The 27,808-nt window shown below is 39.1% G+C and overlaps 1 protein-coding gene across 1 annotated transcript; it reads left to right on the top strand.

Annotated features, from left to right (window-relative positions):
* Window positions 1-302: 302 nt before the first annotated feature.
* LOC306870029 (AP-4 complex accessory subunit RUSC2-like) lies at window positions 303-27,801 on the top strand. Its single transcript, XM_079417059.1, has 12 exons — window positions 303-384; window positions 8,470-10,173; window positions 10,653-11,190; window positions 13,319-13,969; window positions 15,714-15,860; window positions 17,343-17,419; window positions 17,543-17,717; window positions 17,797-17,902; window positions 22,014-22,060; window positions 22,269-23,340; window positions 24,626-24,802; window positions 25,453-27,801. Exons 2-12 carry the CDS (start codon window positions 8,629-8,631, stop codon window positions 25,634-25,636), a joined length of 4,719 nt encoding a protein of 1,572 aa, XP_079273185.1. The 5' UTR covers window positions 303-384; window positions 8,470-8,628; the 3' UTR covers window positions 25,637-27,801.
* The last annotated feature ends 7 nt before the right edge of the window (window positions 27,802-27,808 follow it).

Genomic DNA, 27,808 nt, shown 5'->3' with positions numbered 1-27,808 from the left:
TTCTTCGACTAAACAATGAGAAATGCATCTCTAGTAATGCTAGAGAGCAGGCAGAACAAAGAGCAGCCTACAGGGGACCAGCAGTCTAACACCCCACCCACCCTTAACGCTGTCAAACCACAGTATGCAAAACCGCTCATCTGGACCAAAAATACGTGCTTTGAGACCGTGTATCAGAGTAAAGATGCCCAGAAGTCAGCTTTGTAAGAGGACGCACAGCCAGGGGAGGGTGCGCTTCATTCTGACGTAGCGCCGCTCGCTCCAGCCCTGCGCCTCTGTTGCGCTCAATACCTCCAACACAAAACCAACCCAAACTTGGCGATCCTTCGGCGTGATTTGACATCGTGACATCTAGGAACCAAGGAGATTACATTTATCGTCAACGTGAGTATAAATATGGCTTTGCTTTATTAAAATGATAATGGGAATTTGGGAAACACTGTGTGGATGAAGCTAACGGGACTGCCCGCTGGCTAATATTACATCACCGCTGCTGATTCAGATTGAACTGTGATTTTCTTCATTGTTAAGAATGAACTAAGTCGACATTATGCGTATTGTTATATTAAAAAGGTCAAATATAGACGCTGTAGGCGCATTATGCGCATTCACCGTTATAATGTAACACGCCCGTCTTTACGCTCGCATCGTCGCTGTTAACATTAAATATATTTTTTTACTGTCTTAAAGGTGGTTTTCTCCGCCTTTAGAATAATTAAAGCATCCAGAAAGCATGGTCCATAAGAGACACAATCGTGTTAATAAAACAAGCGGTCCTGGACAGGCTTAACGTTAGGTTTTTAGTTTTGATGCTGATTTGGCATTATTTATTGATGCTTCGCCTTGCTTTTATTGCGATGGCGCATTGCATGTAAAATATAAAAGAATACACACGTGATAAAATCAGTAAATAGGCCCACAGATGCAGGGAGTGCTGCTGTTATAGGCCTGTGTTTGCGCATCGATCACATTCACAACATAAACATCTGGCCTTATACATGATAATATGAACGCTAAACATTATTGCAGGAGAAAATAAGGACATTAGCTGACAAACACCAAAATAAGCCTGTTAATGTACCTTTGATATACTGTACGTTATTTACAGACAGTGATGAACTTTTATGTCCCCTAGTGTGATTTTTAAATGAAAATGCTATGTAAGTCAATGTAGTTTCGAAGAATAGATTAAAATACATTTTAAGCTTTTAATTTTAGAAGCTTTATTAGGTCTCATTATTACCCCACATGGAAAAATACTATAGCAATTTATAATAAATAAATTGTGTATGTATTATAGTATTCACAAATGAATGCTACAGCATACTGTAGTATAAACTATAGTGAACTGTAATAAATACTGTAGTATACTTTAGTTTTTACTACAGTAAACTCTAGTGTATTGTAGTATAATACACCCTATAGTTGTAGAAAGCTTAGTACAGTATTGGGTAAAGTCATTTGTTTATTATTACGATAGTTAGAATTACCAGAAACAAATTAATTCAAGTACTTTACTATAGTATGGGTCAAAAATACTAAAGTATTTACTATAAATAGTGGGTATAAAGGTTATTATTAGAGAATCGTGCAACCCATTTCTTTTTATTTTATTTATGGTTAACTGACTTTTAACTTGTTGTGCAAGGAAGTCCAAGGTTTATCTTTAATTTAAAAAAAATGCACCACCACATTTTATGATATTATACCAAATCCACTTGAATTTCAGATAAATATTATACTATTTTTATTACCAGATGTGTACACACACAGAAGTGTTCAGAAGTGCCAGTGACTGTCTGCTACTTTCCTCTATGAATATTGTTAGAATGCACACTCAGGGAGCTTGTAACATTTAGGATGCTCTTTACAGTGTGTAATTATGACCATAGCAGAATGTTACTCTCTGGACCCTTAGTGGTAATTTGATAATTTCGATGTAGAGAAATACAACTGAATATAACATTTATTTTGTGTTCCATAACTGACATGGGCTGAAATCTGTTTCTTTCCATCGCTGAGAGAACTTTCTAGTCTGATTCCCTTTAACAAAAGCAGCTTGTGTTCAAGAGATGGCTCAGATGTTGCCATTTCAATTTGAAGCCTATTATTGATTGTGAGCGGTAAAATTGACCATGACAAGTGCAATATAGTAAAACTGATTGTAGAAACTATATCATTTTTGTTTAGCATACACTTTTTCATAACAAACGGTAGTTTATTTAATTTAAATCATAGTTACATGTAATAATTGATGGTGTGTTGGGTAATGTTGTCATATGGTAATTGTAGAAGGGCTATGATTGTGTATGTAGTCTGTGGTTGGCTTTTTCATGTTTTTGCTGAACAGTAGCTTGATGTTTACTTTAATCCTGACACACTTGTAAAATAACAGAGTAAGAAAGCCAAGCGTGAAAAATTATTTTTCACCCACACTGGTTTATTACTTGTTATCTGGTCTTGTGTGTGTGTGTGTGTGTGTGTGTTTAGTGCCTTGGTCATCATTGATTTTTTTTTTATTGGACATTTAAACATGAGTCACACTGGGAAGACACATTATGGAAACCAGTAAACCTTTTTTTTATCTCTAGAAGTCTATTCAGAGACAGTTTACTCATCATTTTCTGACTGTGACCTGTTTTTCTTTAGATTTCCAGGCTATTGTTACTTCAAGTTGCCTAAATGGCTGTTTGAAAGTAACATATATCATTACAGTCTTCAAATTACAATAGTTCTGTCAACACAGCCTGTAATTCAAATCACTTTCTGCAGCTTCAAATAGGATATGTTCTGTCAGTCAGTCTCATCTTCTACTGTAAAAAGAAAGAGGGTCAATAATTTAGTATATAAATTTGCAAAATAACCTTTAGTCATTTTATCAGAATCAGAATGAGCTTTATTGCCATGTATGTTTACATATACGAGGAATTTGTTTTCGTGACAGAAGCTTCCATAGTGCAACAGATGACAGAACAAAAAAACACAGATAATAAAAAGAGGAATTAAAAATAGAACAAGTAAATAAGGAATAACAATATACAAATTGACATGTACAGGTATATAACAATAGACAGTTTTATGTACAGGTATATTATGTGCAATTTGAAATGTAGACTAAGTATGTGTGTTAAATAAATAAGTGGATAAGTGGAGATATAGTGTGTGTTCCACAGTTATTGTCAAGTGTTCATGAGATGGATTGCCTGAGGGAAGAAACTGTTCCTGTGTCTGGTCGTTCTGGTGCTCAGAGCTCTGTAGCGTCGACCAGACGGTAACAGTTCAAAGAGGGAGTGTGCTGGATGTGAGGGGTCCAGAGTGATTTTACCAGCCCTTTTGCTCCCTCTGGATAAGTACAGTTCTTGAAGAGTTGGGAGGGTTGTACCAATGATTTGTTCAGCAGTCCGGACTACTCTCTGTAGTCTTTTGAGGTCAAATTTGGTAGCTGAGCTGAACCAGACAGTTATTGAAGTGCAGAGGATGGATTCAATGATGGCGGAGTAGAACTGTTTCAGCAGCTCCTGTGGCAGGTTGAACTTCCTCAGCTGGCGAAGAAAGTACAGCCTCTTCTGGGCCTTTTTAACAATGGAGTCTATGTGAATATCCCACTTCAGGTCCTGAGAAATTGTGGTGCCCAGGAATCTGAATGACTCCACTGCAGTCACAGTGCTGTTCATGATGGTGAGTGGGGGGAGTGCAGGGGGGTTTCTCCTGAAGTCCACGATCATCTCCACAGTTTTGAGCGTGTTGAGCTCCAGGTTGATAAGACTGCACCAGACAGCCAGCTCCTTAACCTCCTGTCTGTAAGCAGACTCGTCACCGTCCTGGATGAGGCCGATCAGTGTGGTGTCATCTGCAAACTTCAGGAGCTTGACAGAGGGGTCTTTAGATGTGCAGTCATTGGTGTAGAGGGAGAAGAGCAGTGGGGAGAGAACACAGCCCTGAGGAGCTCCAGTGCTGATAGTTCGAGTGCTGGTTGTGTATTTTCCCAGCCTCACTAGTTGCTGCCTGTCTGTCAGGAAGCTGTTGATCCACTGACAGACGGAGGTTGGTACGGAGAGCTGAGTTAGTTTGGGCAGGAGGAGGTCTGGAATGATTGTGTTAAAGGTGACATATCATGAAAATCTGACTTTTCCAGGTTTTAAGTGCTATAATCTGGTCCCCAGTGCATCTACCAACCAAGGAAACGTGAAAAAGATTAACCCAGTAACTTTGTTTTAGTAAGCCTTTTTCTGCAAGCTTCTGAAAAAACGAGCGTGTCTGATTTCGCTCCCTTGATGACATGGCAAAGGGATCTCATTATAATATTACCACCCCTTAATCTGTAAATTTCCACCCGCTGCACCATCATTTTGATTAGAACTGGGACACAAGTGACAGCGGTGTACCAGTTCTAATGCCATGGTGAAAGTTTGAGAAAAACATGCTAACTGTTCTGCCTTTGGGAAGTCGTGGCCTAATGGTTAGAGAGTCAGACTCGTAATCTAAAGGTTGCGGGTTCGAGTCTCGGGCCGGCAGGGATTGTAGGTGGGGGGAGTGAATGTACAGCGCTCTCTCCACCCTCAAGCCCCCAACTGCTCCCCAGGCGCCACAGCATAAATGGCTGCCCACTGCTCCAGGTGTGTGTTCACGGTGTTTGTGTTCACTGCTGTGTGTGCACGTTGGATGGGTTAAATGCAGAGCACGAATTCCGAGTATGGGTCACCATACTTGGCCGTATGTCACTTCACTTCACTTTGGCTGCACAGACGAGCACAGAACACAATTTAGTCCCAGCCTCAGAGACAGAGCAGTGGATTTATTGATTTATTTAGTGTATGCTGCTGCCACACAGGTCTAAAATAATCATGCGATTTATTTCCCAGCTGTTTACCTTCACAGACATAACTGACTGTTTTTGTAACTCGTGTGTGTTTAAACTTGTGTGTGAATGAGAGCTTAGTTTTCTCACATGCTGTGACAGCCGCTTTCTGTCCGTGTGCTTCAGATATGTGCGCTCAGAAAACCGTATATCAGTACATCATACCATATGTTTAAACTCATATGGTTTAAAATGCATGATTTCAGCACGATAAACATGATAATCAGAACCAAAACAGATGTTTTTAGCAGGTACGAGCTGAAATGGCGCAGCTCTGTTCTGGAAAGGGGGCGGGAGCAGCAGCTCATTTGGATTTAAAGAAACAGGCACGAAAATCAGAGTGTTTCTGCTTCCACTCAAAATAGGCATTTTCAAAATGATATAATAAATGATCTGTGGGGTATTTTGAGCTGAAACTTCACAGACACATTCTGGGGACACAAGAGACTTATATTACATATTGTAAAACAGGGCATAATATGTCTCCTTTAAAGGCCGAGCTGAAGTCCACAAACAGGATCCTCACATAAGTCCCTGGTCTGTCTAGATGTTGCAGAACATAATGCAGTCCCATGTTGACTGCATCGTCCACAGACCTGAGCGATACATTATATATATGATACTAGAAAACCAGTCTGAATTCTATTCCAAATTGACTACTCAGTTGCTTAATAAATAACACAAGCAAAGCCTGTTTGAATGCTTTTTACCCAAACCTCTCTGTGTTTGTGCATGTGTGAGAGGCATGCCGTCTTATTGCCGTCTGTCTGCAGCTGTCTGTCTGATCTTTAGCTAAATGCCCAGTCTGTGGAATGTAGTGGTGTTCATGGCCTGTATTTATGTAACAATGAGACATGAGAGAGGGAGAGAGAGAGCATATTCTGCCCCCTTAACCAGCCTCTCTGTCTCTGTCTGTCCCTTTTCATTTTTTTTTTTTACTACAGCAATAGATGAGGATGTTGTGATTTACAGTAGCTTGACTGGTGCTAATAATTTCAGCCAAATACCAGCCAATAGTTGCCCTGGTCAGTCTAACGGTCTATCACTAGTTGGTCCCTACAGTATGTCTCAGTAGTGTGTGACTGATTAGATGAAGTCAGGCTAAACTGACTCATGAATTACTGGAAATAGATGCCTCAGTTCAGACTGTGTGAGCTAATTTAAGGTCTAAGATACATTTTCAGTGTTTAATGTCAAGTTGAAAGTGGAACTAAATTGAGAAGTCCATCTTATATTACCAATCAAAAGTATATGTAATTTTATTGGAAGATTGAGGTTGATAACATTTTGATTAAAAAAAGAAACATATACTTGAATTAATCATGCACAATAAAATAAACGACATGCATTTAGAAAATAGAGTGAATTTTCATTTCATGCCAAGTTTAAATACTGTGTATTTGTTTTAGAATTGGCTGATAGAGTAGCATTCCAAATGTCCTTCTGAAAATAAATTTGCAGACTGGATGACAACCAATTTGAAAATAAAGTATTTTAAAGTAATGTGGTTCAGAATATATATTTTCTTATACACACACAGACTGGCAGGAACACATGAGTGTTACATAATGGATTTTAATCTTGGCCAGACAGCAGGAGGACACAGACAGTTCTGTGAGGGTTCTCATTGACAGGTGATGTTTGCTGAGGATCTCTTGCTGTTGTATGGCCCCTCTCTGTTAAGGTAAAATGCACAGAATTTCCATATTGTTTACATAATCAATTAATGGCAATATATTAAATGTACTTACAAGAACAACCTCAGGAAAAATAATTTCATTACTGTATGTTATGATAATGGTTTTAGTGCACAACTACAAGATTTTCTAGGCATAAAAACATGTTCATGATCAACAAATGTAAAATGTGGTGATAACACTGGCCCAATAGTAACACTCTAGTATTGGCCTGGGGCCATGCTTATTGTTCAGGCCTTAACCACATGTAAAATAAATGCTAATAACATAATTTTATAATGTCCATATTTAGGCAATCAGAAAAAATAATACAAACATTTCTTCTAGTATTTAAAGGCACTATTCTGGATTATCCCATTGATTTTGTCTTGTGACTATGACCTACACTATCACCAACACTTTGGCACACACACACATGTTGGTTTTTGTGGTTTATGGGGACTCTCCATAGGCGTAATGGTTTTTATACGGAACAAACTGTGTGTGCTATTGCCCTACACCAACCCTACACCTAAACTTAGCCCTCACAGGAGACTTTGTGCATTTTTAGATTTTCAAAAAAACACCATTTAGTATGTTCTTTAAGCCTTTTGAATTACGGGGACATAGGCAGTGTCCTCATAAACCACCTTCATATTGTAATACCTCTGTCATACCCATGTCATTATACAAATTTTTGTCCTCATAAACCACATAAACATGCACACACACACACACACACACACACACACACACAGAGACTTTCAGATGATGTAATGCGCTCTACTACTTCACAGAGATGGTTTTAGGTCATTGTCAGGATTTGCACGTCCTATTCCTTTTTGGTGTAGCTGTCTGCCCACTCCGAGCCCCAGCAACAGGTCACTGACCCACAGCCATTTCCTCCTTCAAGATTTCCGCCCGTCTAAAATAAGGTCAACGTCCACCACTCACTCCTCCCTTCCTCTCTCTTGTGAAGTCGGCACCATTGGTACACCAGGAAAAATATACTGAGTATCACTTTGACCAAAATAAGAGCTGTGGCCTAGTGGTTTGCACATACGTGCCACAGTGCTTGTGCAGGTGACATGGAGTTCATCTTGCATCATTTCCTGAAGTTCACTATCATTTCCAGTCCTATTTCTTGTCCACATAATTAAAGGTTGCAAAAATATAAAAAATTATCACTGTTAGAACTGAAAGTGAGATGTAGTTTTATGTAGACCTCACTATCTCCATTGAAATCTGTTTTTATCTCTAAATGATCACCTCAGTTTTACAGTAAAGGCCCCGATATACAATTTTTTTTGTTCCTCGTTTAGGAGTATAAAAAAGTTACCTTTACTTTAAGAAGTTATGAAATATCTTTGCAGCAGTATACTGCTGCCCACATCATTCAATCTCTTTTTCTTGTAGTTTCTGTGTTTGGGCGATATAAAATATTAATAAAAATGATTAAAAAAGCATGCTTCCAAGATACTGGTTTTATTAATCACTACTAGGCCAGTGTATATGTAATCAGCTCTAGTAATCTAGTTTCCTTAATGGACTCCTCTAAGTTTAAGAATAGTTGTGTTGGTTCAAATGTATTTCCTTAATATTAAATAATATCAATTAAATCATGTATTGACTCGTGCAACAGTTTATTCATATCTTGTCTACATTCTGAATCCATTGTCAGCTGTAGACTGAGCAGATTAAGGAGCCTGTGAACTGGATTTACTTAATTATTCATTTGTTGGTTTCTTTTTGTCAGTTTTTTGATACTCAGGATTTGTCCCCATAGATCATGTTTTTGTCATCTTTGTTGAAAATGATATGATTACACAATGAGACACCTAACTAAAAAGCCCTTTCCTCTTATGAACACTGGATAGCTAAATGTCTTACGTGAAGATAAAATCAAACTGAATTCTGTCTTCTGTCTTTTCCCAGATGTTGACCTTCTGCCAGGAGATCCTGTTTAACATTTTCTTTAATGTTCCTCACTTTCCAAAACCGCGGATTGGCATTGGACGTGTGAACTAAAGTCTTCGGAAAACCACGTTCTGCAAATATCCAAATATTCTTCATCTTCACCCAGATTAGGAGAAGATGGACAGTCCACCTAAGCTTGCCGGGGAGACTCTTATTGTCCACCACATTCCGCTGGTTCACTGCCAGGTTTCGAGCTCAAGACAGTGCTGTGGTAGTCTACTGAAAAGGAACAGTAATCCTTTCAGCTGCCCAGAGAATCTGGGATTGAGCCGGACCACCTCCCTACCTGAAAGAGACATTCTTCAGCGGGAGGCATTGGTGTACAGCAGCCTCATACAGACGTCGAGCAGCAGCCTTAGCTCTAGTGACACTTTTGGGGATGGAGGGATGAGGGGAGGAGAGAAACATGGAAGAGGAGGGAGAGAAGGGAGTATGGCAAGCGACACTTCCTCTTTCACCTCGAGCAATTCTGAAGATCAGGCTCAAGGCCTGCAGATGAAGACACGTGAACGGCCGAACTCGAGACGCAACCCCTTTCTGCTCAACACTGAAGATGAAGATGACGATGAGGATGAAGACAATCTGAATGGATATTTGGAAGACTCCTCCTTTCATCTGCATGGAAATTCGCATGACATCTCAAATGCAGCACTTGCAAATCAAGACTTGCACCTGCATGACCTTGGGTTTAGTGCTGAATCTTTTCTCTTGCATGGGTCTACAGAAAAACAGTGGAATTCCGCTAATGGGCCTAGTGGGGAAGCAGAGAGCAGAGACCACACAATAGGTGGGACTTTCGTTTTATCTACTCACATGGAAGGCCTGAACTTGCTGAGATTAGATAGCCAGCGGCGCCACGGAAGCAGTGGTTCCACCCTTTCAATGGACTGTGGTGAGCAAGAATGGGGTGAGGATGATGATTATGAAGACCAGTCCATGCAGGGCGGCAGAGGAAGCTCAGAGTGTTCCAGTCTCGCAGCACCACATTGCTCCTGTTGCGGCCTTTCTCAGCCATACCCTGAACCTTTTCACGAATCGTTTTCTGAGTGTCACCAGGGCTACGGCAGTGATTCCTCCTGCAATAGCTCCGATGGAGTGCTGGTTAACTTCAGCACCATTTACAACAAGATGAACAATGTTGTCCCAGCCAAACAGTCGCTCAATATCAACAGTTCCGCCGAACTATCCTGTGCCTCATCTGTGTCTGAGCTCGTAGGGATGTGCGGAACAGAATGTAGCAGTGGACGTGGAGCTTTCTACCTGGACTTACACACCTCCCCGATCGAACCCCCCCAGCATCCTTTGGCCACTCAAGAACATGCAAACTCTTCTTCTGTATCTCAGCCACATGGTGACACTATGGAACTAGATGCCAACTGTAACTCATACCACAACCTTCTCGGAAACGAGGCACTGTCCTTTGCTGAAACCTCTGCCAATGAGCTCACCTCGTGTCTTCAAAGCCAAGCTCGATTGGTTGTAGCAACGCAGAATTACTACAAGCTTGTGACGTGTGACCTTTCTTCCCAGTCCTCTCCCAGTCCAGCGGGTTCATCGGTCACAAGCTGCTCAGATGAGCACAGCAAAGGAAGTCCCACTCAGCCAACAGAATACTATCTATTCCAACAAATGAAAGAAGATGAGGAACAGGAAGATGCAGAGGTGCTATATTATTTGCTTTATGTGGTATTAGCTCGTATTTAGCATTTTGTACTATCACTCATTCTCAGAGCTGTGTAGATAATTATAACAAATTGTAGTCCGTTACTGATTCCTGGTAACGTAATCCATTACATTACTCATTCTAGGCAATAAAATCAGAGTACTTTTTGATTACATAACTCGTTTATTGATTTAAGTAGGATAATATTGTACCATACTGATATTAAAATGCGAAGAAAATATATTCCATTTGTTGTTATTAACAGCATGAAGTGAATTAAGCATTACATTATGTCAAGGTTTCCCAAATTGGGGTTTGTGAAGGAACTGCGGGGGGTTTGCAAGTTTAATCAAAGGCTAATTATTAAGTCATAAAAATGTAAAATTAAAACAAATAATTGTAAAATTTCTTCAATCACTACCCAGCTCTCATTCTATACTTCAACATCCTTTATATTGTTATCTTTTTCTTTTGCCAGAATGAAGAAAAGGATCCAAGTGAGATTGACTCTACCCGTGAGAATGTAATTGAGGGGCAGGTGTATATCAACATCTCCCCACCTACGACAGCCTGCAATTCAGTTGGTGCTTCGGGGAGCGGTCGACCTCGTTCTCGTAGCTACGATCGGAACTTGGACAAGTCTCCATCTCCTCGCCTTGGATCCTTGGAGCGCATGCTCAGCTGCCCTGTTCGGCTCAGTGAGAGTGCAGCCCCGAGCCCGCCACCTCCACCACGTGTCACTTCTTTTGCGGAAATTGCAAGAAATAAGAGGAGAACTGGAGGGTCACCATCGCAGAAGGGTGGGACGGAGGCCACATCCATGCACTCTCACTCATCTGGAGAGTTCTCGCCCATCCTGGAAGACCTTCCACAGGGTCAAAGCCACAGTTTGCCGCCACTCACTCGATGCCATAGTCAAGGAAGCTGTGATTTGTCCTCCCCACATAGACCGCGGAGTACACCACCGCGAGAATCACCGGGGGGAGCGGGAAAACAGACTCGAACTAAAGCAGAAGGTAAGGAGACGTTTTTTCCAAAATCTTCTGAAAAAAAGGATGATTGAACTGTATTATTTGTAAGAGCTGGTTTATTTTATGGATTGACTTATTTTGTGTTTGAATAATGTTATTGTGCCGGCTGGCACCCAGAAGCCTGGTTGCATTTTTGAACTCTTCTTGACTGTGTATTGGATGGGTAGTGACTATTAAATATTCTCAGTGATTGCCATTAACATGATTTGTTTGGTTTATTGTACCGTGTAGTTGCTAGAGTGTTGCTAGTACGTTCCTTATTTTGGCCCAAGTCAAAAGAAAACAATACTGTATGCTTTGGACCCTTTACTCACCCGTCATGTCATTTCATATCCCTTCATTTCTTCCATCTCCAAAATCTCCAAAATTTTTCCTTTAATGTTCTGTGGAGCAATAAATGTTATGTGGTTTTGAAACAACATGATGGTAAATTAAATATAACAGAAATTGTTGGGTAAAATATTATTTTAATGTCTATGGCTTTTTTATTGTCTGCCATAGTGTTGGGCGGTTTGACCAAAAATCCATATTAGTTTTTTAGGTTTTTTTGCTTCACGATTTATCACATTTTTTCCCCCTGACTCTTTATTTATGTGAATCAGAATGCATGAACCACTGCATTTTAATCACGATCTAAACAAAGCTACATGTAGCTTGATCAGTTTTTGATGTAAATTAGATTATATTATTTAAAATTTTGAAGCGAAACCAGAATGATTTCACTATTTGTTGTGTAATTACGCTACATAAAACATCTGCATGAAACAGCAGACGTGCTTGAATGAGAGCTCAGATTCACTCTCGTACAGCAGGTGGCGTTTATGGAACAGCAGAATACAGTTACTGCTGTAAACAAAACAGCTGCACTTTTAAATACTACATTAATATGCTTTATATGGAGGTAAGATGGAAAGAAAATAGCATCTGAACTTTTCTGAGAACAGTCAGTTCCTGTCAGAGATACATTCATATAAACCTCCAATTTAGTATTTAGGATTTTCTTCCGATATTTCAGGCAAGATGAAGTGAGTGTGTTCTGCCTGCTATAGTATTTTCTCCTCTTTTTTCATCTTTAGTGTCTCTGGCTTCTGTTTAACGGCCATTTACATTTGTTTTATTTGCCAAGTTAAAGTAGTTTGTTATTAATATTTCTAAAAGTTCTCCAACCATTATTTGGAAGTGTATGCAGTTAACAATTTTTTTAAAAAAGTGTGTGTAATTCAAACCACATTACCATTTGACCCAGTATATCGCCCAGCACTAGGACTCTGCCAGGTAATCTCAAATTTGATGAGATTAGTAATAACACATCTTCTTCCAGCTGCATTATGTGAGGTGTCATTCATGTCTGTAGCACAAGCAGTGCGAGAGTTACCTTATGAAGTTTAATAATTAGGTTTGGTTTTATTATAAAAAATAAAATAGGCAGAGTTTGATAAACAGACAGATTAACTTGTGTTACTGGACTGCATGTTAGTTCTCTATGTGCTATGCTGCCCCTGCTGGCTGTGAGTGGGTTCTGCGGTGTACAATAGCTCTGACATATGAGTACTCAGGCATGTGGAGCAAACAGCTTGCGCAATAGCCCTGTGACGTTTCACACACACACTGTGTGCCGTCAGAGCACACGCAACACACACCTAGAGGTATACACAGAGGAGTTTCATAAACAGGCTGTTTTGGTCATAATATATTGGTTGTTTATGCACCTCTTTTGGTCATTAATTTTTTTGAGCAGTGTTTTAAGGTATGTGTTTGACAAAGTTGTATGTTTTTTGTTTTATATATGGTTTTGTTTCACTTTCATAATAAGAGCCTGTTGTTGCTGTTGCTCTTGCTGGGTTTAAATCTAGCTGTTTTAAATTGCTGTGTCATTGTCATGGGCTTTCTGGTTTAAATTTACATCAAATAACGTCATTTGATAATTATATGCATTCATTTAAAATGATTTATGCATCTTTAGATATTGTTAATGTCTGCATTACTACATTAAATGATACTCTGCTACAGACTCTGATGTTTTAGCTTTCTAATTTTGTTCTTAATCTTCATCTGTCTTATTTCCTCTGCAGCCCTCCTTGCTCATCTCTGTCTCTTATCTTTCTCCCCCTAGGTGGCCTGTCTAGCTCCACAGACTCCTCTCCAGTTGTAATTCGCTATAGCAAAGATCAACGTCCGACCTCATTACCCATTCAGCCTTTCACTTTCCAGCACCAGTTTGGAAAACCACAGGCGAAGCCTATCCTTCCTCTTCTGGACGGATACATCAGCCATATGCAGACTCGAGGGGCTGCGGCGCCTGAGGGAGGTGAAGATGACTCAGAAGAAGATCGTAGACCACCAAACGGCACCTGCAACGCACCTACAACAGTGCGGCCATCCCCACTGGGCAGCTACTCCCCAGTTCGCCTCCAAGGTGCACCCACCTCTTCTGGAACCTGCTCCACATGCACTCCGACCCCGGGTGGTCCAAAGCCGCCTCGTTCCCTCTCTTGCCCTATCTCTGCAGGTCTTCTGCCCCAACATACCCCACCTGGAATGGCCATACGTACAGAGACTCCTAAGCTTGCTCCCTTACCTCCTACACCGCCTCCACCTCCTCTGATGAAACAGAGTCCGCTGATGCCTGCATTGCCCACTAGAAATCACTGTTTCCACCGAGGCAATTTGCCGGCGCTTCCCAGCTCTGGGCTCAGTCCGCTAGCGTCACAGGAAGAGCCAGTGAAGGTTTTACCAGCATGTGTGACACAGCGACAGCCTAATGGTAGGTTTGGAGCAAAAACGAGTAAATTCAGTTCTTTTGACACTACTGTGTGTTGTTTTTGACCTTATTAATGACTTAATGATCTTTTTTTCTGCTTTCAAAGAAAACTTGGTTTTGCCTTGAGTTTGTAAAAATTATAATTTTTTTCTTCTGATTTGAGTTGGATAGAATGATATTAGAGGTGTAACAGTACACATATTCGTACTGAAAATAGTCTTTCGGTTCGGTATGCATGTGTATCGAACAAATCATTCAGTAATGCCGTTTTGCCACTCTTTTACGTGGCGTGACAGATCGCTCAGTTTAAACGACAGCGTGGAGCACGAGTCAGCGTGATCATCCCTTCCTCATTACTTCTAGTTTTAACACGAAATAAACATGAATGAACATCTCATGTAATCGCTCAATCAGTTTTTCAATCATGGAAACACATGATTAAAACAACTTGTAAACAAAATGTCCCGTAGCATTTCATTTACCTCAGGCAAGTCATCAGTGCCCACAGCTTGTTATTTCCCGAGAGAAATTAAGTCTAGAGAAGAGCATTTCTCGAAATATTAGACTATACCCATTATATTTTACTCGACCTGTTAGTGATGTTTTAGTTATTTAATGTTAATGTTAATGTTTAAATAAATCTTTTATGAAATAAGTTATGACAGCCACTGTTTATATGATTATATTTCAACAACAAATAGAAATTGTTAATTTAAAAACTGCATTATGTGCAATGTACATGCTTGCATACATTTTTTTTCATTTGAGTGTTGATTATTATAGTCAAAAATTGAATTTTAAGTTTGGGCTCTGTTGTTAAATGTATCCTAATATTAATTATAATTGAATGTACTTGAAGAAAGCAATTTGTTCAGTAAACCATTGTTTTAATTAATAAAAAAAAAAAAAAAAAAAAATTTTTTCCTCCTGCTGTACCGAAACCATACCGAAGCATGACTTCAAAACCAAGTTATGTACGAACCATCATATTTGTGTACCGTTACACCTCTAAATTGTATATAGGCTGCCTGTCTGAACAAAGCCTTAGCTTCCTTACTTAGCTTAGCTTTTCTATCCTTGAACTACTGCTAACTACTTCTCTTTTCTATCCCTCCTGTTTCCCCTTCTGCCCATGCTTTGCATTGCATCACTTTGGCATTTCCACAATTTTATCTTACCCTTCTGACTGTTTTTTCCCTTTTGCTACTTTTCACTGTATTTGTACGTTCATCCATCTTACTGTCCATTCACCAATACCTCTTTCTCTCTTTTCGTATACCATCCATCCTTTGCCACCGTCCCCATTTTCATCCATTTCACCCCCCAGTGCACCACCTCTCCCCACAGGCACTGAAATGGAGAGAGTACAGGCGTAAGAACCCTCTGGGTGTGGAGCGTGGTAAAGACGGCCCTCATTCTTTCTCTTGTGCTTTGGAAACCAAGAAACCTGGAACTCGTGTCATGCGACGCAATGTGTTTGATTTCCCTCCCACCAATCAACCACTCAGCTTCGGCAGACTGAATGGTGCTGAACCAGTTTCTAACACCCAACTAGGGTTGAAGGGAATGAGCCGGAAAGGGGGCTGGGGTGGGGTCATTTTGTTTGTAGTTAGTAAATGTAGTTAGTAGACACTTAAATGTGATTATGACTTTATATTTTGTCTGGCATCAGCTTGTTTTGTCTTGCACAGTGTCTGTGTTTGGTATATGCTTGCATTTATCTGAATGATGCTGTTTTTGTTTATAGGTCAGTCATTGAGGCAACTGCCACAGTGCTACAGCGACTTCCTGCCTGATTACTTCTCTCAGACGGAGCGCCCCCCAGAGGAATTCTGCTTATCTCCTGATGCTAATACTGACAAATCCATTTCTATAGACCTGTTGCAGAAGAGAGGTATGTGATTTAGTTTTTTTCTGTGTAGTTATGCTAACAGTGGCACAGCATGTGTTCATTTTTGTGTTTAAGTTCAATTCTCACTCCTGGTAGACATGAAATGTCCTAGTTTTATATTTGGATTTACATTTAGTCAGTTATCAGACACTTTATTGAAAGTCACTTACAAACAAGTGTGAGTCATTAAATATTATCACGTAACTTTTGACCATCTAGCATTTAAAAAGTAAAACTGCAAGAAAACCATTGTTTTGGTTGTGCTTCGGCTTTGCTCTTCTGTGTGAATGCGGTTCAAGGCACAGGTGTACTTATGGATAGACGACGTCTCATGAGAGTGGATGGACAAATAAATAACATTTTTTCTTTGTTTTTACAACTGGTGATTCTCCAGAGGTTTGCTGTTTTGAATGATCCTTGGTCAATTTTTCTCATTCATTGTGAGTAACGTAGTGAAACTTTAAATGGCTTATGTTTTATCATTGCTTTCGTACCTTTTAGGCAACATTATTGTTCTTCACACCACATATTACTAAATTAGTCTTGCACAGGAAGGTGACGCCACATAGTGACATAGTAATAGATTAGATAAGGACAAGATTGAGAAGCTGAATTAGAAAGTAAAAGGAATAGAAAAAACACAAATTTTACCATACAAATATTTTTTTTTCTGTGGAACATGAAATGACAATTTTGCTGAATGCTTGCAGTACTCTTGCCCATACAGCAAGCATATAGTGAAACTCTAAAAGACAAATTTTGCATTTTGCATAAGTTTCGATTAATGTGCTATATTCCAAGTGTTCTGATGGCAAAGACTAGCTTAGGACCTATAAAATAATTTTCTAGCACTTTTTTGGTCTTTGGAGGCCAGTTCCTGGTTCCTGCTTTTGTTGTATGGGCAAGAGCAGTGTAAACATTCTCAAAAACAGTTTTCTGTGTTCCACAGAAGAAGTAAAGTTATACAGGTTTAGGACAACATGAAGGTAAATAAAAAATCAACCATTATTTTAAACCATTCCTTTTGGCTCTCTGCCTTGTTTTGCAGTTTAAACAATGTCCAGATTGACCTGTAATCTCAATCTAGTCATATATACAGTAATATAATAACCTCAGCAAGCTCATCTTTAAAGCTTGATGTGGTTATTATGAACCTTATTGTTGCGGTAAGCCCTTTAGCTCTTAAATGAATTATAGTTTTATTGCACCGCATACACACAGCATATGAATCTGCAGTGAATGTTACGTACGCCCTAGTGACTAGAAATCTATGTCTCCTGATGTTGTTTCCACTGGGTCCTCATGTCAATCAGACAAGGCCCCTTTTGCTTTCCACTCATCTCACATCTTGACAGTTCCCATCAGATCCTCTAAACTGCATTAGCACAAGACAGAGCGTGTGTTTGTGTACTATTAGTTGGAGTTTAATTTGATTAGATACATTGAATAATATAATATTTTCCTCTGTTTGTCCTTATGTACTAGGTTTGGTGAAGGCCATAAACACAGCAGTGGATCTGATAGTGGCTCATTTTGGCACCAGTCGGGATGCAGGAGTAAAGGTACAATATTGAATTTGAAATAAATAACAGTGTTAAAGTCAGTGTACTTGTGTTTTAGTGTCTCGCTTAAGGCAGTAAAAACATAGACAGTACCTTCTTGTTCACTTTCGCTCTCTTATACAGGCCAAATTGGGCAATAGCTCTGTAAGTCCAAACGTGGGTCACCTTATTCTAAAGTATCTCTGTCCTGCCATTCGTGAGATCCTGCATGATGGACTGAAAGCGTATGTACTGGACCTGATCATCGGACAACGCAAAAACCAGCCCTGGAGTGTGGTGGAGGCCTCCACACAACTCGGTATGAGAGGGATGATGTAGGTGATTATTGTATGGATGAGAATGAAGGAAATGATTTACACTTATCCTTTCTGTCTTAGGTCCCTCTACACGGGTTTTGCACAGTCTGTTTTCTAAAGTCAGTCAGTATTGTGAGCTGACCAATCACAGTATGAGACTCAATGCCTTCATCTTCGGCCTGCTAAAGTAAGCTTCTTTTATTTTTCTCTCTTTTCATCTCCCTGCTCTTCCTTTCACTCTTTCTAATCACGCTCAAGCTTGTTAAAGCATCAGCATGAAATCAGAATGGATTTCTTAATTTACATTCCTTATTGTGCGATTCGTTGGATTCCTGTCAAGGTTTTCTCATCGAATATAGCTTTTCAATTGGAAATTCCTCATCCTATGCAAGCAAAAGGCAAACAATGACTTTAAAATGGAGGGGCTATACTATGTTGCTTTTTTAAATTTATGTATGAACATGTCTACATTTTCAAAGGACTTAGAGCACTGTTTGAGAGCTAGAGTCTCTTTTAGCAGTCCCCCGAGAGATAGACAACACAGACAGAGTGAGATGTTCGGATAGAAGGATGGTGCTTCTTAATCTTCTAGGAGTTTCTGACATGAAAACAGATGATATATATTGACCATCAAATGCATTGCAGTGTCTAATCTCAGTAACAGTGTTGAAGAGAAAAAGCTAAAAACTCAAACCCTCACTCTGAGTTTACACGTTTTGATGTCCACATATTCATTTAATTACAGTGGCTATAGCATTTCTGTCCTACATTTACATTTATTAATTTAGCTGACGCTTTTATCCAAAGCGACTTACAATTGCTATATATGTCAGAGGTCGCACGCCTCTGGAGGAACTAGGGGTTAAGTGTCTTGCTCAGGGACACATTGGTGTCTCACAGTGGATTCGAACCCGGGTCTCTCACACCAAAGGCATGTGTCTTATCCACTGCGCCATCACCATCCCAAAAGAAATGGCCAAATATTAAGTGGACATTTGAATTAAATGGTGCTTGGTCAATATTAAACAAGGATTAGATCACACAGTAATGTGTAAAAACTATCATCAGGCCGTCGGCACCCCCTGCAAGCCTTTGTTGTAATGCGTAATCTACATTAGCTCTATTGTTTATAATACATTGGCCCGGTTTCGCAAATGGGGCTTAGCTTAAGCCAGGACTAGGCCTTAGTTAAATTAAGATATTTAAGCAACTTTTACAAAAATGCCTTAGAATAAAACATTAAGGTGTGCATCTTGACACAGAACAATGAAACTGACATATTTTAAGACATGTCAGAGTAAGATATTTTCAGTTGAGACAGCTCAAACATGCATTTTAGTCTGGGACTAGTTTAAGCCTTGTCTGTGAAACTGGGGGATTATGTATTTTAACAGTTTTGTTCAATAAACCATATGATTTCTTGCTTTTGATACTTTATTTGAACTAATTATTATTGCATCATTGCTATTATATATGCATTTTAAAAGCTATTGTTCAATTTTTTATTACCACAAAAAATATATTATAATTATAGGGCCCTATGAAATCCGTTTTATTTCCAAATTCATTTTTTCCATTTTCATTTTTCTATACTCTGTTTTACATTTTTTTTACGATTGCTTAAGCATGATTTTAAAAACAAGGCTCATTTTGTCAAAACACTACACACAGTTCACACATCTACACACACGAGTAGCAGAACATCTCAGATCTTTTGCAAAATTAAACACTTAATTTAAAGTTGTCAATAATTTAACAAAACCCAGTTTCAGTACCGTATGATACACACATGGTTCATACAGTCGGATTCTGTTTGAACCACTTACACACTGCTGTACTCAATCTTAAACATTTGTAACATTTCTACCTTTCTAATGATACAGTCTGGGTTTTTTTTTAGATATTGTTAAAGAACATGAACTGACCAAACACAATACATGAGACAAGTGTTGCACACTGATGAAAGTATTTATTTCTCACCACATTGTAAAATCCTTCAGTGCATCATTGCAATTAGGTTGAAAATCAGAACTTATTCTAATTACAATATAGTACATAAACATTTGTCGAGACAAAAACACCTTCTCATCATCTCTTCGTATGGCTGGATATGGCCACTTCATCCACATTACAGGCAACGTCCAGGCAAAGAATCTTCTTGAATGGTGACTCCATCCTTACACAGACTCTGCATGTATTACAGTAGGTCACGGGCCTCCTCCATAGCTTCAATAGGGTCATAAACCTTCCACTGCCATACAGAAGGGAAAAAGGAAAGGAAGGGAGAGTGTTGTGGGAGGTACTGGAATAATGGAAACAGATACCTACTGTAGTCTGTCCAATACTTAGTCTGTCTAAAACCGTGATGTGGTCGGTGTTGTAAGGAGCTATTTTGGCATGAGGACCCCATTCTGTGTGATTGAAGCACATAATGTGATGTTACCACCATGTTGACCCGGGACATTCAAAACAGCTCTGTGACCAAAGATATTTCTTCTTTTTATAGTACTTACACCTGATTGTTGAGTTTACAGTTAAGCACCTAAGTGTCTGCACACCTGACGGCTGTGTTTGATCAATTGGTTTATAGGGGAGGTATTTTTGAAAGCAGTGCCTTGAAATGGCAAAGAAGTGACATTATGTTAGATTTCTGTGTCTAGTGTTTTGTTTTTGCGATACAATGTGTGTAATGTTTTGCAAAAAGTGTGAGGCTGAGAATGTGCTTATTGTTGTGCATATTTGGGCTGAGGTTGTGTTCCTCGAGTGTAAGGTTTCACTAACTGTGTGTTATTTTTAATTTTAGTGTGTAAGCAATCGTAAAAAACCGTAATGGTTAAATTCGATTTTATTAATCAAAAAGTCTAATTAATTGAGTTTTACAGTTTTATCTGCACCAAGTTCTGTTTTCCATTATTTTCTGAATTCCATTTGAATGGTTCCATTAAATTTTAATAATCAAAAGCATCTCCAATTAATTGATTTTATATTAAAAAAAAGGTGTTTTTTTTTCATTCTTTTTTTTCAGAAATAATGCACATTTACATTTTTTCACCTAAATAAATTATAGTAAATTTTTTTGTGGTAAATGAATCGTTTCGATTAATCGATAAATTAGTCAATAGATTAATCAAAATAAAAATAGTTGTTAGTGGCAGCCCTATATAAATCAGATTGCTCCTTCGTAGATTTGGCAAGCACAGTAATACAAAGACAAATCCTAATATTTGATGAAAAAACTATTTTAATTACAACTATGTTTTCAGCAATGCTGTATTTAATAAAATATAGAATATACATGCTTTTTTTAATGCAGTGGATTTTGGGATTGCTTCATCTGAAGGATATATGCAATATTGCTTTAGATTTTAATATAATACTTTTAATATATTTTGCCATTTTCTACCTTTGCGATGGTGCCAAAATGGTGTCTTGGTAGGCAGCACACTAGGATTTGGAACAGATCGATGGCGTATGATTTTTATTAGCACTATAACAAGCCAGGACTAAAAAACCCCTCAAATCTTGCCGTCTAAAACTCTGCAGTGTGTTTCGAGAAGTCTTTAGAAGTCATCAAAGGCTCCAGTTTTGCTTTGATGGGCCTTGATGTACTCATCTCCTGTGCAAACTTCCTCTTTTCCACTCCTATTAAAATTACAGTCAGATACACAGTGCTTTGATCATAAGTTTCAATTATCCATTCTGCAACATGCTGATCTCTCTCTGTCTGTCTCACTCTGTGTTGTGGTTACTCTTCTTCTCAAGATCAATACAAAGTACAGTTATCACTTTCGAGGCTCCTTGTTGTTGCACTTGTAGTGTTTCACTTTAAAACAGATTTCCAGGGGTGCAGTATTCAACAGGGGGTCCCCAACCCCTAATAGGTTTGCAGCAGTACTGCAGGGACAGGAGTAAATGTAGTTGTTATTCACAGGAATAATTATATTTCAAAATATATATAAAAAATAGAAGACACTTATTTTTACTTGTAATGATATTTCACAACATATATGTTTTTACTGTATATGGTGGGGGGGCTTGGTGAGCATAAAATACTTTTTTAAAAAACATTTAAAAATCTTACTGAACATACACATACACACACACACACACACACACACACACACACACGCACGCACACATCTGCAAATATATATATATTGATATAAATTGAAGACTCCTGCCTCTGGTATAAGTGCATGATTTCTGTTATTATGTTGGTATGTTATAGATTTAAATTTTACCTCAGTATTTTTGGGTCCAAGATTTTACATCACTCACTCACCTTCACTATTTTACAGCTTGCGTTCTCTGGAATTCTGGTTCAACCACATTTACACACATGAAGGTAGGACAATACTTTCTTCACTTACATTTATGCTGCAACATCAATGTTCAGTATCTTGTTTAAGAGTAGTTGGCTGTAATCAGAGGAATGGTGATGCCAAGATTTTTAGGTTTCACATACTCTATTGCCAGCATAATTCTAATAATTATTAATTAGAATTTTTTTGTGTCGCCATATGTCATTTTTTTGTTCTGGCATGGTTCCTCAGACATCATAGCAGCACACTACCACCCGTGGGGTTTCCTACCCCTGTCTCAAGGGGCCTGCCAGCCACTGTTTGAAGAGTTGCTGCTCCTTCTTCAGCCGCTCTCACTGTTGCCCTTTGACCTTGACCTGCTATTTGAGCCACACCAGCTACAGAAAGGGGAAGAACACCTGAGACGCAAAGAACAGCTGTGCTCTGCTCGCCAAGGCCTTGACCAATCAGATCGCTCCACCTTTCAGCTTATGCGAGGTTGTGGAATGTTGGAGTCTGGAGTGCAGGAAGTGGGAATTCTGCCTCAGAGAGAAAGCTTCATCTTGAGACATGAGGACAGCCGGTTTAGGATGGAGGGAGTGACATTAAAAATGAAACGAGATGGGCGGAAAAATGCGGAAACGGAGCGTGAATCACGAGTTAAGGAGGCTGGAGTTGGCAAAGAGTGTTTGAGAAAGAGTGACGGAGGACAGATAGAAGGTGGCGGGTGGTGTAGTGGCAGGATGAAGGGAGTTGGAGAAGACTGTGAGAAGGAGAAAAGGAAAGAAAGAGATGGAGCCAAACAGAGAAACAGGCAAGCTGGCTGGTGGTACCAGCTGATGCAAAGTTCACAGGTTTACATCGACAACTCCGTTGAGGGCTCAAAATTTGTGAAGTGGGAGAAGAGGAGGAAAGGTGGTGTTGAGAGCCACCGACAAAGCCATCCACCTCCAAGAGAAGGTGTGGTTGAGGGGGCCGAGGCCATTCAGCAGATGGATGAACAGTTGGAACATGGTCGAACCAGCAGTAGCAATATTAATAGCATTGGCAATGGGGTCCTCCACCAATCAGCCCTGTCAGAACCCAACAAGGTCGCTAAGGGGAAGCCATCGTGGATGGGAAGTCCACCGGAATCAGTGCTCACTGAGCTGAAGAAGAGTAAGGAGAAGCAGCCAGACTGCCAGGATGCCTATGAAGGGGTTCAGGCCCAGCCAGAAGCAGGCGAGAATGGGTCAACACAGGTGCTCCGCTGGGGTCGGCTGTTTGGAGCTGGAAACGCAAGCAAGATGGAGAAGAGTGAGCCGAAACAAGTCAGAAAACAAAAGTGAGTTGGTCAACATAACTATATTTAACTCAGGGGTGTTTAGTCCGAGGAAGCACGGGAGGCAGTCCCTCCTTAAAATATTGGATGAGAAAAAATTTTTTAGCACAAAAATAAAGCAATGCAAACATTACAAAATATAACATCAAAAAGTGTATAAATCACTTGTTTTTCTAAAGAAACATGGTCCAACGGTGACACCAGCAGATAATATTACAGCAGGAGTCTGTGTCTCTCTCTTGCCTCCCCTGAGCCCATTGAGTTTTCACAAAGCCCCTCAAGCATGCGGTGAGTTTAGTGGGGGGTAATTGAGAATGAATGGGGGAAAGTGATGCGAGATATGATTGAATATGACTGGTTATGATCGGCTGTGATTGGTTCTTGCAATAAATTCCATCTCGTGTTCGTGCACGTTCCGTGTTCACGAATCAGTCTGAATGAGCAATATAATGGTGTTAATGGGAAGACTAATTAAAAAAGTAAACAACTCACACACTTACAGTAGATACAGCCACTTTGTTACATCAAAATAAGACTTGAAATGGACTGAAAACATGATCTGTGGGATAAAATATAAAATAGATTTTTCTGATAGTGTAAGTAATGTTTATTTAACCAAGAAAATGTGACTAGGACATGAATTTACATTTACAACACTGATTATTATAAGTGAATGCTTCAGTTATGGTGTTTACGAATTTGAATGCTCAAGCTTTTTAAGGTAAGATAGGTTCTGATTGGCTGTCAATATTTTTATCTATCAGCTGGAGAACATAATTCTGAATGTGATTTCAGTGATATATTTCCTCTGTTTTCTTGTCATAGTAGTGTGAATTTCTCTATTCTCTTATAGTTAAAACAATTATCAAAACATTATAGCTTTCAATCTTGGTGTAAATGGGCGCATATATATCACAGATATTGCTATATATCAGGGGTGCCAAACTCAATTCCTGGAGGGCCACAGCCCTGCACAGTTTAGCTCCAACCCTAATTAAACACACCTGATCCAGCTAATCAAGTCCTTCAGGCTCAATTGAAAACTACTGTACATGGTTTGTGTGTTGGAGCAGGGTTGGAATTAAACTCTGTAGGGCTGCGGCCAGAGTTTGACACCCCTGTTATGTATGAAATGGGTCCATAATTACTTTTTTTTTTGGTCAAACTTCAATTGCTTTATTTTCAGAATGTGGTGGTTCTACACATTTCCAGATGCTAGCAGCATCTTTTACAGAGACATTTTTAGTATAAACTTACAGCTAATTTTCTACCTACATGTTTGTCTCAGATTGCCGTCTGGTTGGTTGAGTCTCGACCGTTCTGTGCTGGATCTGGTGGCTCAGTCTGTTGGAGTGGGGAAAAGAGTGGAGCAACAATCTCTTACGTCTCAAAGCCAAGAATCCCACCTTGGCCCAATTGAACAAGCACAAACACAGAATCCACCGACACGGAGACAAGCCCCACGGTAATGTTGTTAGACAAGTCATAATGACTAGTTTTGCTTTTCCAGAAGAAAACCAGTGCTTGCAAGGCAACAACAGAAGCGTTTTAAGGAAGCTTAGGTTTTAAGCTTTGGTTTAGGCTGTCAAAATAAAATTTGGTTGCCCAGCGTTGTAATTTTTTTAGTCATCTATATACAGATTGTATGTGTCATCTGTACATCAGCACTTATTCTGTATTCTGTGCTGTCTTTGTAATGTAAAGGTGGTTATAGTTGATTAAATAGAACAAGCTAAATAATAAAGATGAAATATAAAGACAATTCAGTATGCATTGCAAATATGGGTTATTATTTTTTTATTTAAATGTAATCTTAAATTTCTTGTATAATACAAACAAAAGCCAAACAATACACTGTACAATATTTAAAATTCAAGATTGAAATGTTTGTTTAGCTCAGAATTTGATGAAAAAGAATTGCACGTTTGATGATTTTTGAGTAGTAAGTGCTGCTTCGCCAAGTACTGTAATTAGCTTATTTAATATAATTATAATAATGTAAGCATATTTAATGTCGTTATTTGTAAATAAAAAGACAGTGCAGCTATGCCTGAATAAATCACCTGATCAATTCTCAACTAATTTTTTCTTTCTTTCTTTTTATGTCTCTTTCAGAGAAGTGAAGGCGTTATGCCATCATATTGCCACAGAGCCAGGGCAGCTCAGTTTCCACACAGGTGACGTGATGCAGGTGCTCAGCAGGGCAGACTCTGATTGGCTGCTGTGTGCTCTGGGTGACAGCCAGGGACTTGTTCCCATCATATACGTCACCCTGATCGAGGACAGTCGGGAGCGCTGATACTCACTGGCTCCTATAGAGACGGGAGTGAGATGCGGTCAGGGACAAGGAGGAGGGTCACTGCTTTTCTGAATATAAAATCTGCTGCACAAGAGAGTCTGATGGATTCATTATGTGTTTGCATGTGTATGTAAACACCAATACACCTGTGCACACACACAAACATTACACTTTGCTGTTGTGAAAGCACCTTCTTTGTTTCATTGAGCCAACCAGTGATTAGAAAGTGTAGATCTAGTTACTGAGTAGTGAAATTATTTGAAACCAAATGAAGTTGTTAGATGACACTACTGGCACATATGCCTTGTCTTTACTAAATACTGTACGATTTTATGTAATCTAGATGTTAACCAATTCATGTGTTGTGACCGAGAGTGTGTGCACGTGCCCTTCAGAGGTCATTCGTGAGCATCTCTTTCTCACACTGTCCGTGCAAATAACTGTATGAAGCTCAATAGTACATCACTGAAAAGGAACTCATCGGTTTTGAAGTCTACGGAAATTAATGTTGAAAAAGACTAAGTATTTCCCCCGTCTTACAGGCCAAGGGAAATCAACCTGTCCAGAGGCATTTTTTTTCTCCAACCTGTGCTGCTTTGATCAGAAAATTGATCCGCTAATGCTATCCCCACAATCTCTGTCCCTTCATTTCAAGCTTTTTTCACTAATAAGGGACAGTTTACAGCAAGATTGCCTGCATGTGACTGAGTGCATCACAAATGTTTTGCTTTCCTGCTCAATCTTTAACCTTAAATATTCTATGTACCTTCCTATATCAACTTTTGCTCAATCTGCAGGAGATATAGAAAGGGAAGATGTGTCTAATGTTTGTCTACATTAGATTTTTGGTTGTTTTGATTTGGTTTAAGGAGACTGTTTGTACTATATTTATTAAGATAGATCAGTCTGAATATGAACAGACGGATGTATAGATAGAATGGAATAGATATACAGAGTTTATGTAAGTATTTGAATAGATGGCGAGCAAAAAAGAGATTTTTTGGGGGTTTGGTTGCAAATCCCTTCCCCTTTCAATATATTCAATTCATAAGATGATTTCCTCCAGTTAACAACATGTACTTAAATCACTTAAATATCATCCACAAACACATTTCTCTGTTTTTGCAGTAGAGGACAAAAATGAAAAGAAAAAGACATTTAGACAAGGACGGGGAAATACTACATGGCCCTTTGATGTGCTAAATTTAATTCAAGGTGAGGCCTTATGGAATTGTGTATTATGTATTTTATTATAGCATTAAATGGTTATTTCAGGACTTGATCAGCAATTTTATTTAAAATAATCTCGGGCCCTTGGTATGACACTCAATATGCTTTTCCTTAAAGTAATATATATATAATCATATTTTGATTTGATTTTTTCAGATTGCTTTATTGAGACATCAATAGATGATTGTCAAAGTATGTTTTTGTTAAAACAGTTTTATGATTATTATTTTCTATTTATAAAATGCATTACTGTAGTTATTATTTAGTGTAATTGTAAATATGTTGCATTCTCATGTTCTCAGAAGGAAAATGACATTATTGACTTTGTTATTAACAAAGTGCTAACAGTTAATAACGAAAACCATTCAAATGTACATTACACAGTTATGGGATGTTATAAGTAGAAGAAAATGCTCTCACAAAAAGCTGCGCAATCTAGATTGTAGTGCTGCTGCTTTAGGTCAATCCTGGTCATTTGAGGTTTGTCTGTTGGTCTTCCAAATACGCTTTGCTTTCGACTAAATCCACCTGGCAAATATCAGAGAAAGAGAGAGAGATTGCGAGAGAAATAGCTGTCCAGTGCCTTTTTGAATCAATGCGTCTGCTAGTGGGATTCAAGTGTGGTTCCTCACAAGTGGTTGGTGCCATTCCAGTTGCTTTTTCCTTCTGTATGAAGCAGGAATAAACTGGAATCAGATTATTAGAGGATAAACACCAGTGAAAGAGAGGACGTTTTATTTGGGAGGGTGATATATGTTTGTGCAATGTTCTCTCTCTCTCTGTCTGCTTCGATCCTCCCAGTATTTCTGGCCTGTATATACTGTACCATACCTGTAGCTCACCTGGCTCTCCTTTCCCCTATATGACCATGTTGTGCTCCTATAACATTACCATCATGTATGATATCAATAACAAAGTGCTCATGTGAACACTGATGCAGTG

This window comes from Barbus barbus (genome assembly GCF_936440315.1).
Source record: "Barbus barbus genome assembly, chromosome: 5".
In the NCBI taxonomy this organism is placed as follows: Eukaryota; Metazoa; Chordata; class Actinopteri; order Cypriniformes; family Cyprinidae; genus Barbus; species Barbus barbus.
The sequence above is the reverse complement of the archived record's forward strand: the minus strand, read 5'-3'. Positions and strand labels throughout refer to the sequence as shown.

Coding starts and splice junctions, on each gene's coding strand:
- LOC306870029 (XM_079417059.1), top strand. CDS start 8,629: ATGGACAGTCCACCTAAGCTTGCCGGGGAGACTCTTATTGTCCACCAC. Junction 10,174..10,652: donor AGGAACAGGAAGATGCAGAG/GTGCTATATTAT, acceptor TTCTTTTGCCAG/AATGAAGAAAAGGATCCAAG. Junction 17,903..22,013: donor TTCATCTTCGGCCTGCTAAA/GTAAGCTTCTTT, acceptor ACTATTTTACAG/CTTGCGTTCTCTGGAATTCT.